The sequence below is a fragment of the Ctenopharyngodon idella genome, chromosome 10, assembly GCF_019924925.1.
Source record: "Ctenopharyngodon idella isolate HZGC_01 chromosome 10, HZGC01, whole genome shotgun sequence".
NCBI classification, from domain to species: Eukaryota; Metazoa; Chordata; class Actinopteri; order Cypriniformes; family Xenocyprididae; genus Ctenopharyngodon; species Ctenopharyngodon idella.
In genome coordinates, this window is record NC_067229.1 from 15,384,479 (window position 1) to 15,399,615 (window position 15,137).

The window sequence follows — 15,137 nt, forward strand, 5'->3', positions numbered from 1 at the left end:
CTGATTATTTTTTGTTTGTTTGTTTTTTTGTTTTTTGTTTTTTTGGAACAAGAAAAGACATGCAAACATTTTGGTAACATTTTTATTTTATTTTAGTAACAGTTCCTTTTGTTTGTTTGTTGTGTTTATTTAAAACCTATCGTGGATCTCCCTGTTTTTTGAACAAAAGAAGACATGAAAACATTATGGAAACATTTTTTATTTTAGTAACAGTTCCTTTTGTTTGTTTGTTTGTTTATGTTGTATTTATTTGTTTGTTTGCTTGTTTGCTTGCTTGTTTGTTTGTTATGTTGTATTTATTTGTTTAAAACCTATGGTGGATCTACCTGATTTTTGAACAAAAGAAGACATGCAGACATTTTGGAAACATTTTGTATTTTATTTTAGTAACAGTTCCTTTTGTTTGTTTGTTTGTTTGTTTATGTTGTATTTATTTGTTTAAAACCTATGGTGGATCTACCTGATTTTTGAACAAAAGAAGACATTTTTTATTTTATTTTAGTAACAGTTCCTTTTGTTTGTTTGTTTGTTCTTTGTTTGTTATTCTGTATTTATTTGTTTAAGGCCTATGTAATAGTTTAATGAAACATCAGACTATAGTAGTGGATCTTCAGAGACTTGTTTTCAGTTTGCAGCAGAACTTGTCACTTGTCCATTCTTCCTTCCAGAAGTCTCGCCCATTTTTTTTATTTTTTTATTTTTTTTGTAGAACTGAAACAAAAACCCTTGTTCTCCCTCCATTTGCTGTCCCCACATCTCAACAACAGTTATTGTCCGGCTGGCTGTCTCCTTATCAATGTAATTGCTGCAAACAAATCTCAGGATGTGGTTTTCCTGCTCTGAATGTTGAGTCACCCTAAGATCTCTGGATGGAAGAATGTCGCCCTTTTTCGTTCTTCACACAGACAGGTTTCCTCCTTGACTGTTTTGGCGCCCTTTAGGCCTTCCCTCACTCGATGCACAACACAAACACTAACTCTGTCGACCTTCTAAACGAATCACCCGACCATATCCCACCTGACCCTAAACAAACAAGTCCAAACCTCAGTGAAACAACGTCAGTCTGTGCACATTTTGTTCTTGTGAACTTCTGCTTTTTCAGATGTTAAAGTAAACATCTAATTTCACTTCTCCAGTGAGTTGTTGGTGACATAGGGTGTCATATAGTTATTTTATTTTTGTTATATAAAAATAGAACAAAGAAGCACATTACAAACAATAGGACAAATACGATAGAGATACAAATGAAATAAACTATGTTTTTTCAGGTACAGTAGGTTTATTTTGCATGTGTACATTTATTTAACATCTTTTGTTGTTTTAGTAACATTAATGACATGGATGGGTATTTTAGGCTGCTGTCACTTTCAGACACATTTCGTTGTTGTTTTTGTTCACAACTTAATGCGCAAAACAACTTGATAAACTCTTTTTGAAGATCCTCGTTAAATGTACACATGCTTCTTTGCTTGGAGACATATTCTCGTCTGACTTGATCTCCTCAACCTTCACTAGATGCAAGTTAATCGATAACGAATTAAGTAGTAATTTTGTTCTCCAAAATATACAATGACGAGATTGGCTACCTTTAATTAGGCTTTTCTCGCATGAAAGAAGACTACTACTCGCTTTTATGATCACCAAGCAAAGACAATTTTGGAAAGAAGAAAAATGGGACAAAACATGTTTTTTTTATAATAAGTCAGAACACTAAAAATAGAGCTGACATACGGGACAGTACCGGGGAAAACAGGACATCTGGTCAACCTGTGTTGACAGCACTTCAGTCTTATGTAGACAGACATTTGTAGACAGACTTTTGACATTGTTTTGTGATTGTTGTAACATTTAGGGACAGAAGCTGTTTTAACATTAATTGAATTAATTGCGCAATGTCAACATACAAGCTTGAGAAATGCCTCCATAAACTCTGTATCGTTCAGGCCTCTGGTTGTTTGACCACTGGGTCGAATTTCCTCCAGCCTGCCCTTTATTATGGCATGGTTACAGTGATCAGAGCAAATTAAACAGACATCTCCCACGCACACAAACACAGCGGCAGAATATAAACTGTGCAACATCTCCCGACAGCACCGCTGGACTGCGCTCTGTCTCCAGAGGTCAGGGGTCAAGTCTGTTTGTGCGGGCATGAGCAGAGTTCACAGCAGATGGAGTGGGAGGGAGAGATTGAGAGCAAAAAATGTTTAGCTTTTGTGGAGATATTTATTTTTAGTCATAGTATATACACTGCCATTCAAAAGTTTGGGATCAGTAAGATTTTTTAATATTTTTAAAAGAAGTCTTTTATGCTCACACAGGCTGCATTTATTTGATAAAAAATACAGTAAAAACAGTAATATTGTGAAATATTATCACAATTTAAAATAATTGTTTTCTGTTTGAATATTTTTTAAAATGTAATTTATTTCTGTGATGCATAGCTAAATTTTCAGCATTATTACTCCAGTCTTCAGTGTCACGATCCTTCGGAAATCATGCAAATATGCTGATTAGGTGCTCATGAAACATTTCTCATTATTATCAATGTTGTAAACATTGTATATATATATATTGTATATATATAATATTAATGTATTCATTATGAATTTAAATTAATTTAGTTTTTTTAATATATATTATAAAATTCTTAATATATCTTATAATAAATTTTATATATATTTCCAACTAAAATGTTATTTTAATTTACTAAAATAGATTACAATTATTAAAAATAATTTTTGTCAAAATATTTTCATTGACTAAAATATGAATAAGAGTTATTTAATAAATATATATTATAAATGTTGTATTATATATATATATATATATATATATATATATATATATATATATTTTTTTTTTTTTTTTTTTTAATTAATAATAGTTATAAATGAATGAATGTTAAAATATATATATATATATTAGTCAACTAAAATGTTAGTTTCAGTGTCTAAAATCCATTATTATTATCAAAATTAATATGCTGATTAAAATACATTAATTTCAGTTATTTTATCCCTGGGCTAAAATTAATGGATATGACGATGGCATAATTTACACTTGGGTCGACAGAAACATTCCTCACATTCAGGCCATGCTCTCACAATGTCTCTCTGACAAAGAGGGCCAATTCAACTTTAATGCTTTTGCCTGACAGAAAGCAGGCTATGTAAACAGTAAAGCAGTTGTACAACAAGTCTCATGATCCCCCTCCACCCCGTCTCTTTTACACAACCCTTCCTGCTCTGCTCTTAGCCTCTTTTCATGCTCACTGTGTTTATCCCTTCATTTGTAGAATGACAACATACTTTATTGAAAAAGTGTTGAAAGAACAGTACAAGAACAACAATACAAAGCGACAGTAAAATATTAGTTTACACTGCTATAGTGTACGTTCACTACTACCATTACTGTCATTACTACTACTAGAGAGATTTATTGGCTAGTAAGGCATGTTTTGATAATGCTTGTGTCAGGCATTTGATTGGTTAAAATACCAGGTCAGTTCTTTGTCAAGATGACATCAGGGTCACACAAACATGTACACGCACAGGTCGTGACCTTTCATAATTCCTTCAGGGAAACAGACGGAATTTATCGCATCGCTTCAGGCACAAACCTCACCTCACGCTGAGCTGTGAATGTTTATTTAATTTAAATACATTTATTAAATTTATATATTCTTTTTTACAATGAACAAGCATTCTTTAAAAGTATAAAATATTTTAAAGTATTTCATTTTAAAATATTTAATTAATTTTATAACATTTTATTTCAATAACTTTGTGTAAATTGGGTTATTATAAATTGCAACTTTTCACAAAACTCAGCACTGCAATAATACTGTGCTGTGCGTTTAAAAATGTATAATTGAAAATTCTTTAATGTGTTTATTCATTTTAATTAAATAATTTGCCATTTTTCAGCACAGTCATGCCTTCTTTCTGTGTAAATTAGGCTCATTATATTCACAAAATTCAGCGCTGAAATAACACTGTGCTTTGAGTGTATATATAAATTATTTTTTGTTAACATTTAAATTGTTTAAAAATGATTTTGTTTATTCAATGTATTTAATTTATTTAAATTAATTAATTTGTCTTTTTTCAGTATACTGTAAATTAGACTAATTAGAGATGTCATTTTTTCACAAAACTCAACAGGCAAAAAGTGCTATTTGCTTGCTACAATTAATGTTTTGCTGTTCCCGCCCACAGAAATCAGGTGTTTTTTTTGTACGTTTCTGTTGATAATGACATCCGTTATATATCAAATGATGGAGAAAACCATTATAACCAGGCTAATATCCAGACACATTGTCTTCTGCATTGTTTGCAACCTATCACTTTCCCTCAAGATTTGGAATAATACAGTGCAGCATTTGCCTTCTTTTTGGTAAATTTACATATGTAAATAAACAGCAGCATCAGTGTTATATTAATAAATTGCCCCCATAGATTTTCAATTAGGCCTGGTTAGAAAACGCTCGTTTGGCACTCTGTCAAGAGACAGAAACTGCAGAGATGTGTGTGAGAGAGGTATCTTGGAAGACACAGATGCCACAATCCTCATACCTTCAAGTCTAAACCTGCCCCCCACCACAGAGACAGAGAGAGAATCAAAGTCAAGAGTCAAGGTTTTTCTGACAACGTTAAAAAAAAAAAAAAAAAAACAATGGTTCAATTCAGCACTGGGGTTTCAAAGCCTTTAAAATCCCAGTGGGTGGGTGCAGTGTGTGCGTTTATGTACAGAGGCTCATATTTTGCCAGAATATAAGACGAGACATACCTGTCGCACAAACTCTTCGAATGCTGCAGGTTTCTATATGTTTAATAAAAATCAATCAACTGTGTTCGCTTTGTTTGGCAGAATTACCTTCGACTGTTTCACATACAAACAAGGCAATAAAACAACTTGGCAGCATTTCGAAAAACTTCCCCCGAAAATCATGGGGTTTAAAACACAGATCAAGCAATGTTGATACCTGACAAGAGCGTGTTAATGTTAACTATGTGTTTGTACATGCAGACAAAGACTGTTTGTTCTCTATTAAGAATATATAAAAATTACGTACTTTTCACAGCTATGAAACTTGTCTGCACAGATTTTACGTAACAGCTGTTTGGGTTTGCGCTGGTGTATTTTGCACAGTATTGCATAGCATTTATTATGTGTGTTTTTACATTGCATTTTACATTCTTTCAGGGTTTGCGTTTTTATGAATTTCAATAAATGGGAGAAAGAAAAGAATGAGACAGAGAAGGAGAGGTTATTATTCCTATAGACCAACATTCGCAGTGTCAAGGGAGGTGAAGAAAAGGATTGGTAAACGTCTGGGAAGTGATCCAGTTTGTTAGCTAATAGGGTTCAGGTGCTGTCAAGGATGCAGTCATTCTCAGCACGCGAGGTTATTAAACCACAGGCCAAACGAGAGCCCGGTGGGTTTCCCTCGCTCGTTCTCTCTGTCTTAATTTTTCACTCTCTTGAACCGTCAGGAACACACAGTGTGCCTCCCTTCGCATTTGCGGCAGACACTATCCAGACATAGCAGAATGTGTTGTGTATTGGAGATTTGCTAATGCCTTCAGCTGTAGGTCCAAAACATTTTTCTGTTTGTATATAAGTGTCGTAGAGTATTAAGGTGCATACAAAAGAACTAAACCATTACTAGCGGCTGTGTTAGCAACTAGTACATGAGTGTGGTTAGATATTGTGTGTTCTTTTTATTATAATTGTTTTAGGTTTCTCTTAGATAATACTGTAGATAATACTAAAAACTTGACAAAAGTTAATGCAGTGATCCAATGACAGGTAATGTTCAAGGTAGTGCTGTATAGAAAATTTTGGCTGCCGAAACAGCAAAAAAATAAAAAAATTTCGGTTTTGAACGAAATAGTTTTGGAGGGCTGAAATCATTTTTGGTAAAAAAAAAAAAAATAATAATAATAATAATTTTGTGCATCACTAGTTCAAGGTTTCGGCAATAACAACATAAAAAAAAGCTATCATCAGGATAAGTCAAGATGTTCTCAAAGATGAGCTTAAAGGGTTCGTTCACCCAAAAATGAAAATTCTGTCATTAATTACTCACCCTCATGTTGTTCCACACCTGTAAGACCTTCGTTCATCTTCGGAACACAAATTAAGATATTTTTGATGAAATCCAATGGCTCAGTGAGGCCTCCATTGCCAGCAAAACAATTAACACATTCAATGCCCAGAAAGCTACTAAAGATGAATTTAAAACAGTTCATGTGACTACAGTGGTTCGACCTTAATGTTATGAAGTGACGAGAATATTTTTTGTGTGCCAAAAAAACAAATAACGACTTTATTCAACAATATCTAGTGATGGGCGATTTCAAAACACTGCTTCATGAAGCTTCGAAGCTTTACGAATCTTTTGATTCGAATCAGTGGTTTGGAGCATGTATCAAACTGCCAAAGTCATGCCCCCTAGTGGTGAACCATTGAAATTTTGAAACACTTATGATGTAATGAAGCCTCGTTTACTGAAATCACGTGATTTTGGCGCTCCGAACCACTGATTCAAATCAAAAGATTCGTAAAGCTTCGAAGCTTCATGAAGCAGTGTTTTTAAATCGCCCATCACTAGATATTGTCGGATAAAGTCGTTATTTTGTTTTTTTGGCACACAAAAAGTATTCTTGTCGCTTCATAACATTAAGGTTGAACCACTGTAGTCACATGAACTGTTTTAAATATGTTTTTAGTAGCTTTCTGGGCATTGAATGTGTTCACTTTGCTGTCAATGCAGGCCACACTGAGCCAATGGATTTTATCAAAAATAACATAATTTGTGTTCCGAAGATGAACGAAGGTCTTATAGGTGTGGAACTACATGAGGGTGAGTAATTAATGACAGAATTTTCATTTTTGAGTGAACTAACCCTTCAACCTTCTGGTCAAAAAGCCTCCTCACAACTGGGTATCACTGGTATTTCAAGGAAGGGTGTAGTCCTGCACAATCAACTGCAAGCTTGCATTCAAATCTGGCTTAATTTGAGCACAATTACTGAGAGTTTTATGTTGAAAGAAAGAACAGAACAGAAAAGATGAGAGGCAGATAAAAGATGAGCTCATCAAGTGGGAGGCACCAGGGCCTAGATTGGGCCTTTCAGTAGATTTAATGACCCATACTAGACAAGTTCACCCTGTTCCTGATCTCCATCCACACCAGACCTCCTACTTTCTCCAGTTACACACGGTGAGTGGAGAACGGGTTTAGAGATTGCGGTCGAGAGATCCCCAATACGAAATTGAAGAGTATAAGGGAGACGTACAACAGAAGGAGAGAGGGAGCGCGAGGGAAAGAGCACGTCGTGGTTGCATTGAGGGGCCATGTGTGTTGAATTACTGTAATGGCAGATGAACAGACGGCAATAGATTGGCGGTTCTGATTGTGTGTGTGTGTGTGTGTGTGTGTGTATGTGTGTGTCTAGCTCATGACCACTAGGCCACCGGACTTAGTCATTTTATTCGTCTCTGAAAGCAGGTCAGTTGAGGTCAATGCGATCCATGAAGAAGAGGTGAATCGTGATTACATAGATGTTCCACAAACCTCCATTTTTAATAACAGGCACGATATGCTTATGAAAGACTTAAGTTTTAAATACAGAGTCGGAACGGGACCACACAGCCAATAGACTGCCAATGTTTGACGGACCTGCGTGCCAGGAACATCCAGACCTTCGGAGAGGGTTCAGCAGGGGCAAAGCCAAACGCAAACTCGTTTTGGCTGGCTCACAATTGTGTGTAGTTCTGTCAATGAGTTGTTGTGTGTCAGTAGACTCGGAGACTCCTGAGCAGCTGCCTTACTTTGTGTATGCTTGCGCTCTTTAGCTTCAGAAGCCTAGCAAGCGCTAGGGGCCAAGTGGTCTGTTTTTCTCATCAAGAGTTTCCCCTCGCTCTCTTTGCTATCCGTACTGTAGTTATTTCTTTGGTGTGGTGGCAGAGTTTGTATTACACCCCTATTTACTTCTTCAACAAGATCTGTGGTGAACGTCTACAGAACGTTGTTGTTGTCTCTGTCTTTCTCCTTTTTTCTCTTTTCCGTTGTTTTTTTTTTTTTTTACATTCGTCTGCAATTTAAACTGCCAGACCGATCAGCAGTCCATGTTTAAAGTGGTTTGCATTTGCCTCTGCTTTTCTCCTTGCCAAATAATCTCTCAACATCTGTGTCCTGTGGGGAGATATTTTTGGTCCCTAGCAGAAAAACGCTGTTCTTTCCCCTCCTCCACTTCTTCTTCTTCTTCATTTTTCCCTCCCTTCTTTTTTTTTCCAAGGGTTACGATAGAGAGTGTTTGATAAGGTCTAGAAATAGCACAGCATCTGCGCCGGTCAGGGAGGAAATGGCTTTAGCGAGCCGCACCCACTGGCTTATGTTAGCTCAGTGTTAGCCTAGCGCTAGACATTTCCACACACAAAAAAAACCTCCCAACTGAAGTCTAACATGCACTACTTGACCATAAACATGTGAGATGTGATTTATCAGTTAGTTTATCATTCATTTTACTGATGAATATGATATGGAATGTATGAAAAATGTGGTGAAACCACAGAAAAACAGTTTGTGGTGCTGCTACTGAAAATGTGAAATTGTTTATCTGTGCTATTCTTAATGATGTCAGTTGAGGTTCTTTTGTACACTTTTAGAAAACTACTTTTTTCCTCGCAAATTGCAGTGTGTGAAGTGAGAGTGTTGGTGTGTGCATGTATTTGTGCGTTCAGACGTCCGGTAAATCCATGCAAAAAATGTGTGCGCTGTGAAAGTGTTGAAATCTCTCTCTCTCTCTCTCTCTCAGAGAGCAGGAATTAAAAAAGACTCTGTCACAAGTACATTGTGGTTATTGCTGAGCTTCAAGAAGTGAACCTAGATTTTACATCAGAGTTTACCACAAAGTTTACCTCATATTACCTCATATACCCTCGCTTTTTATCTCAGAGTTCATCACAGATTTTACTCTATTTAGTATCAAACATTTTTTCACATTTACCTCAGGTTTTTACCTCATATTTTACCTCCATTCATCAGAGATTTGACTTCAGTTTATTTCAAGATATATCTCTGATTTTCCATGTTTACTTGACATTTTGCCTTTTGGTTTAACTTAGAGCTTACTTCACCTTTTACCTCATTTAGTCTCAAACTTTAATTCACATTTTGCCTTCATTCAATTAATATTTTGCTTCATATTTTACCTCATATTTTACTCACTCTTTTACCTCAGAGTTTGCCAGTTTTTACCTTACTTAATCTTAAACTTTAGTTCACATTTACCTCAAATTTTTTGCCTCATATTTTACCTCAGTTCACAACAGATTTTACCTCAGTTCATCTCAGATTTTATCATCAATTTACTTCACATTGTACCTTGCAGGTTTGCATTAGAGCTTACTTCGCATTTTATCTCAGTTTACTTGAAATGTTACCTCTGACTTTAATTTAAATAAGATTTTACCTCAAGTTGGATTAGATTTTTTTTTTAAGTTTGCCTCGCATTTTATGTGGTTATATATATATTTTTTTTTCTTCTTCAGTTTACCTTAGGTTTTACCACAGGCTTTGCCTCACAGTTTACTTCATAGTTTTCCTCAGTGGTTCCTCATTGATATCGTAACATGTTAGCAAATTTAGTTGCCCTTGGACATGATGTTGAAGTTATAGCTTGTGTAACCAAAATGGGCAAGACTCAAATGTTCAGCAAAAGAAGCTTTAGCTAATAAATAAGTTGTTTCCTTGACTAGCGCCTTGTAAATTTGACTGTAATGGCCCTTTTTGCTTGTTACATGTTGAGAATGAGAAGGCAAGTAATAAAAAAACACTGTACAGAGTTCAAGACATCTGAAGAGGAAACTGCTGATGACGTTGATTGATCATGTTAGTCCTCGTTTCTTCCTGAGTTCAAAGTCAAAGGGTAGCAACTTTCTGCTTGGTCGTGATGTTTTCATAGATTTTTCAGCAAAATGTACAACTTTAATGATGAATAGCTGGTGCCAATTTTACTTACACGTAGCTCAAACTCCCGTAAAGTTATTTTATTTTAATGCTTTTTGGCCTGTCTCCATCCATGGTAATGGACTATTTTGAAGTAATGGATTATTTCATATTTTTTGTCTGAAAGAATAGTTTAATCTTACAACAACAATCTCCTTACCAAACTGGCACAGAATAACATTCATGGTGGTAACCTTTTAGCAACCTTACTCTTTCCCTCTCTCTCTCTTTGCTTTAGCCACAATCAAAAAGACAGGAGGAAACGGATGGCTAAATGACCGGTCAGGGACATTTGGAGGAAATGGACAGACAGCCACCAGTCTGGATGGAGTCAGTTTCTCGGAAGGGGACCTGTTGTTGCAGGTAAAACGCATGGAAATGAACCAATTCCTTGATCTCTTTCCTTGAGAATTAACAGGAATCTTCAAACTGACCTCCCACTTGTTTACATACACTCACACTCAACATAAACACATAACACCTTGCACCTCATTTCCCACCCAAAATGGCCCAGATCTTCGTGTGAGAGTGATAAGAATCATCTTCTGGGAGGTCTTCCCATTTTTCGCCACGTCAATCTAAGGTCAGACCGATTTGCTATTTGCATGGGTCTTAAATCTTCTTCTACCAATTCAGGAAAAGTCGTGGCCAAGCATCTGTCCGCTTTTTAAATCACCCCTCACTTTTGTATATCCTCATTTGCTCCATCTTTATTTATTCATGCAAACTATCACTCTGGGCTGCGCAAAGAAGTCTGTAATTTTCCCATTATGTTTGTGTGTGTGCATAGCAGGTAAATGTGTAAACGATTCCTTGGAAGGAGAATAAAATAAACAACAGCCATGAAGACCATCTATACCCGCTCAAATAAAACACTTCAGCTTCCATGTCATAAACTCATGAAGAAAAGTTAGGTTGACATTTCGTTTATTGTAGCTGTTGTCACGCTTGGTGAAATGGAATGAAGTCTGAGCAATCGAGATTCTCTGCTGTTGAGCAATGTTATCTTTTCTTTGTAAACTATATCACATGTTGCTTTCCACCTACAAATATTGTGAGTTTCTTTTTCAGCCACAACTCCGTCTCTCTCTCTCTCCCCCATTGTTTGAGGGCTGTTGGTTCCTGTGCGTGACTAGCGGCGATATTCACCCCCTGTCTGTTGTCATGTTCAACACCTTAACAAAAGCCTGGCTAATTACATGGGATGTTTACTTGAAAAAAAAGATGTAAAAGAAGAAAAATGGCCCCATTATACCCCACCCATCTACAGTCTTACACACTCACAATCCCAGCCACTGTGTGTTTAGCATAAAACAAACCAAAAATTAAAATGTCTGTTTTGTTTAAGAAATATTCCGATCCATACAGCTTTGACTTGGCGTGCAATCTGTTGTTAACGTTTTAACACTTCTAACACAAATCTGTCTAATTTTGTTTTCAGGCCCTCAATGGCTTTGTGCTGGTTGTCACCGCCGAAGGTTATGTGTTTTATGCGTCTCCAACTATACAGGACTACCTGGGCTTCCATCAGGTGAGTTTGCTTTAAAACTTTTCTGCTTTTATTTAACACTAGTCATCTTGTCATATGTTGAAATTTTTGTAATCAACACAAATATTTCTGGTAAGTGGCTTAAACAAAAGCTCTGCCTCTTCCCACCTTTATTTGTTTTGTTGTTTGTTTGTTTCTTTGTATTGTTTACCAAGAAAAATAATTACTAGTTTACCAGCCTCAAACAATCCTATTGCTTTTCGATTGGCAGTTAATAAATCAGGTGTAATTGTCAAATCTATGGTTGAGTCGTGATCCTGGAAACATTTGTATCATTCTTCACTTGTTTGTTGAGTATATCCTAACCCTGAAGGTTGACTGATGGCTTTTTTAGAGAGTTTAACATGCCGTGCCACTTCCTACAGTTATGAATTTCTCTTATCGTCTGGATAATTCCCTAACCGATGCGTGAAAATAGGCTGTGAAAAGTGCTGAGGTGACTGGGTTTGCTTATTTGTTCGGTAAGATTCGTTTACTGTTAAACAACTGTGGCATCAGTGAGGATTTTTTATCATTATTATTATTATTTTTTAATAGTGAACAAACCAGACAATGTTGTTCAGAACATAGGTGTTCTTCCTTGTCCTGTTTGGAAAGCTTATTCAAATTTTTGTAAGCTAATATTTGCAAATGCTTAGCGATTAAATGTTTTTTCTTTCACCCTGTGATGTGCATATCGGACATAGTTTGGTTTTGTTTATAAAAGAGGAGAAGCTCAGAAAAAGAACATCAAAGAGAGTCAAATTGAATGTTTGGATACTTCATTAAAGGAACTTGCAAAACCTGTTTGTCTGTGTGTGAACCACAGCCAGTTCTGTAAAAGATCTTATGTATGTGTTCCTGTTGTGTATTGTATGTATAGATTGCATGTATAGATCATATTAACAATAGCTTTTTCTTTACTATATCCAACAATGAGAGCAAGTAGGTTATACATTTCACAATGTCTACTCAAATACACATTCTCGCTCTAAGCACAGACAAATATTACAATACAGACAGTATGTGCATACTAAAAGAATGTATATACATATATATATATGCGCACACCTGTATATGTGAATAAGACCTGTGGTGTCATTGTGTTTGTTGATGTGCATCTGTACATAGGCCTATAGTGTGTGCTTGTTATTGCGTACCTGTTTTTCCTCACTAAATCAATTTCCCTAGAGTGTGACGTTCCCTCTCTAGCATGTAATGCAAGTCCAGGTTGCTACGGTTACGCAAGCCTGCACCACCTGCACGCACAAACACATAAATGCATACCCACTGCCACAGCGGTCTGAACACCTGTTGTGACTTAGGTTGCTTATAACTATTCACATACTTTTAATTACATTATTTAATAATGCTGGTTTCAGAAATTTTTATTTAAGAGATTTTTAATAGTCCTGAGTGTAGTCTTAAGTGTTCTGTGGTTTTACTCCTCAAATTTCAGTTTTTGATAGGGCTGGACAACATTTTGTATATATATGAAATACTATCATTTTGTTGGTTGCATAAAATTAAGAAACATTGTATATGCTGTAGAAGTTAATATTGCAATAATTTGGTCGTTAGATGGGTAGTGTTATTCAATTATTCAAATAAATGTAGGATATGTAGTGCATATATATTTATAGAATATATATATCATCAAAATTATATAATTTTATAAATAATATTAGTATTTAATTTTATTCTCTTAAGATGTTTTAGAAAGGCTCAACATCATTCATTATCCAAATTTGCGAGGCTTTGAATGTGTACGGTGTGCTCTGTTGAAAAAAATATGTATACTTACTGTATATATGTAATTTTTAAAAAGATATATGTTTAAAACATGTATACATATTTTTGAGCAATTAATATATATCTCTTCTTTCTACTCCATACCCTGTGTGTCCTCATTAACCTTTAAATGTGCGTTTGTTGGTACAAGTTGTCATGAATGTTTTCTGGACCTTGTCTGGTTTTCATCCCCACCATCCAGCCTGCAGCAATTAGCACGCACACACACACACACAGAGCACAAGCACTTAGAATAAGCTTGCCTGTTTTCATTGGTGTGCTGAGGAGAGGGAGATTGAACTTAGAGAAGAAAATACATAGGCCGAAAGGAAAAATGCAAGACAAGCTGCAGTTACTATGCCAAGCCTCTAGAGGGAAGCAGCTACTTTTTGATATACATTAAATACAGCCTAAAATGGACATTGAGATCTCCTCTTGAACTCTAGTGGCAAATGTCAGAATGCTTTCTCACATTTGAATACGAGACCCAATAGACTAAAGTTTCCATTTTTTGCAATTGGTTGGCATAAATCTTGCAGTTACATCATGGAAAGAAAATAACTACATGAGAACTTGTATGTGGCAGTGGAAAAAAAACGTTACCGTATTGCATGGTCAGGTAAAACACTCATAATGAGAAGGATTATTTGGAGATGCTGGTTTCAGAACATGTCCTGTGATCATGTATGTTTTTATGAATGTCCCCTTTCACTGTCTTCACAGTCGGATGTGGTCCACCAGAGTGTATTTGAGCTTATCCATACAGACGATCGGGCAATGTTCCGCAGACAACTACACTTCGCTCTCAATCCCACCACGTGCGATGGCAACGAAGGATCCGATGGTTAGTAGCAACTACCCTAACGATGATATCCAGATAGGGTCAGTGAGTTTCTGGTAAGATGTCATCAGCTTTCACTGAGGTGCCCAGCCCTGAATGTTTTGTGAATGAGCAGATTTCTGTTATCATTACTGAATCAAGGAAGTATGTTTGAGGAGAACAAGCTGTCGAAGGATCAGTTCAGATTTATAAAATGGAGCCTTGTTTAAACCCAGGATGATGAACACTGGTAGTGATTCACAACCGATTACATCACTGTTTTTCTCTTTTGTTTGGCACAACCAATTGGTCTTCAGCAATGCAGAGCAGCAGTGACATCACCAGAGACATGATAAACTACAACCCTCAACACATCCCTCCAGAAAACTCGTCTTTCCTGGAACGAAGTTTCTGCTGCCGATTCCGGTGCCTCCTTGACAACTCATCAGGCTTCCTGGTAAATACCCTAAATGTCTATTACACCTTTATGCCAATCCACCTTCATGTTCAACCAATTTTGGGATGAACACTTTGTGCTATACTCAACAATGTTTGATTTTCTATGTATACAATGATGCAGTAACAGCAACAGCTGTGTAAATACATCTGCTGTAGATTGTTTACTCTCAGTGCCGGACCCTCGTGGGGCTAAAATGACTTTCATATCCTTCCCTTTGCCCCTAAGGCCCTGAACTTCCAAGGAAGGCTAAAATATCTCCATGGGCAAAATAAGTTGTCGGAAGATGGGACCTTGGCCCACCCTCAGCTGGCTCTTTTTATCATAGCCACACCCCTCCAGCCACCCTCAATCTTGGAAATCAGGAGCAAGACTCTTCTTTTCCAAACCAAACACAAGCTGGACTTCACACCCATGGGTATCGACACAAGGTAACTTTGATTTTTGAAGCAGAAGACAACATCAGATTGGGCCAACAAATTTTTGAAAAGTGGTACAAACATATTGTTAACATTTTTTCATA

At 36.3% G+C, this 15,137-nt stretch overlaps 1 protein-coding gene across 1 annotated transcript in view; it reads left to right on the top strand.

The window, feature by feature from the left end:
- ahr2 (aryl hydrocarbon receptor 2) overlaps positions 1-15,137 on the top strand; it is a 65,333-nt gene that overhangs the window by 42,882 nt on the left and 7,314 nt on the right. Inside the window, exons 3-7 of the mRNA XM_051907781.1 lie at positions 10,257-10,381; positions 11,460-11,549; positions 14,061-14,181; positions 14,475-14,614; positions 14,843-15,045. Of these exons, the coding sequence (XP_051763741.1) occupies positions 10,257-10,381; positions 11,460-11,549; positions 14,061-14,181; positions 14,475-14,614; positions 14,843-15,045 (679 nt within the window). The remainder of the gene's footprint in view (positions 1-10,256; positions 10,382-11,459; positions 11,550-14,060; positions 14,182-14,474; positions 14,615-14,842; positions 15,046-15,137) is intronic.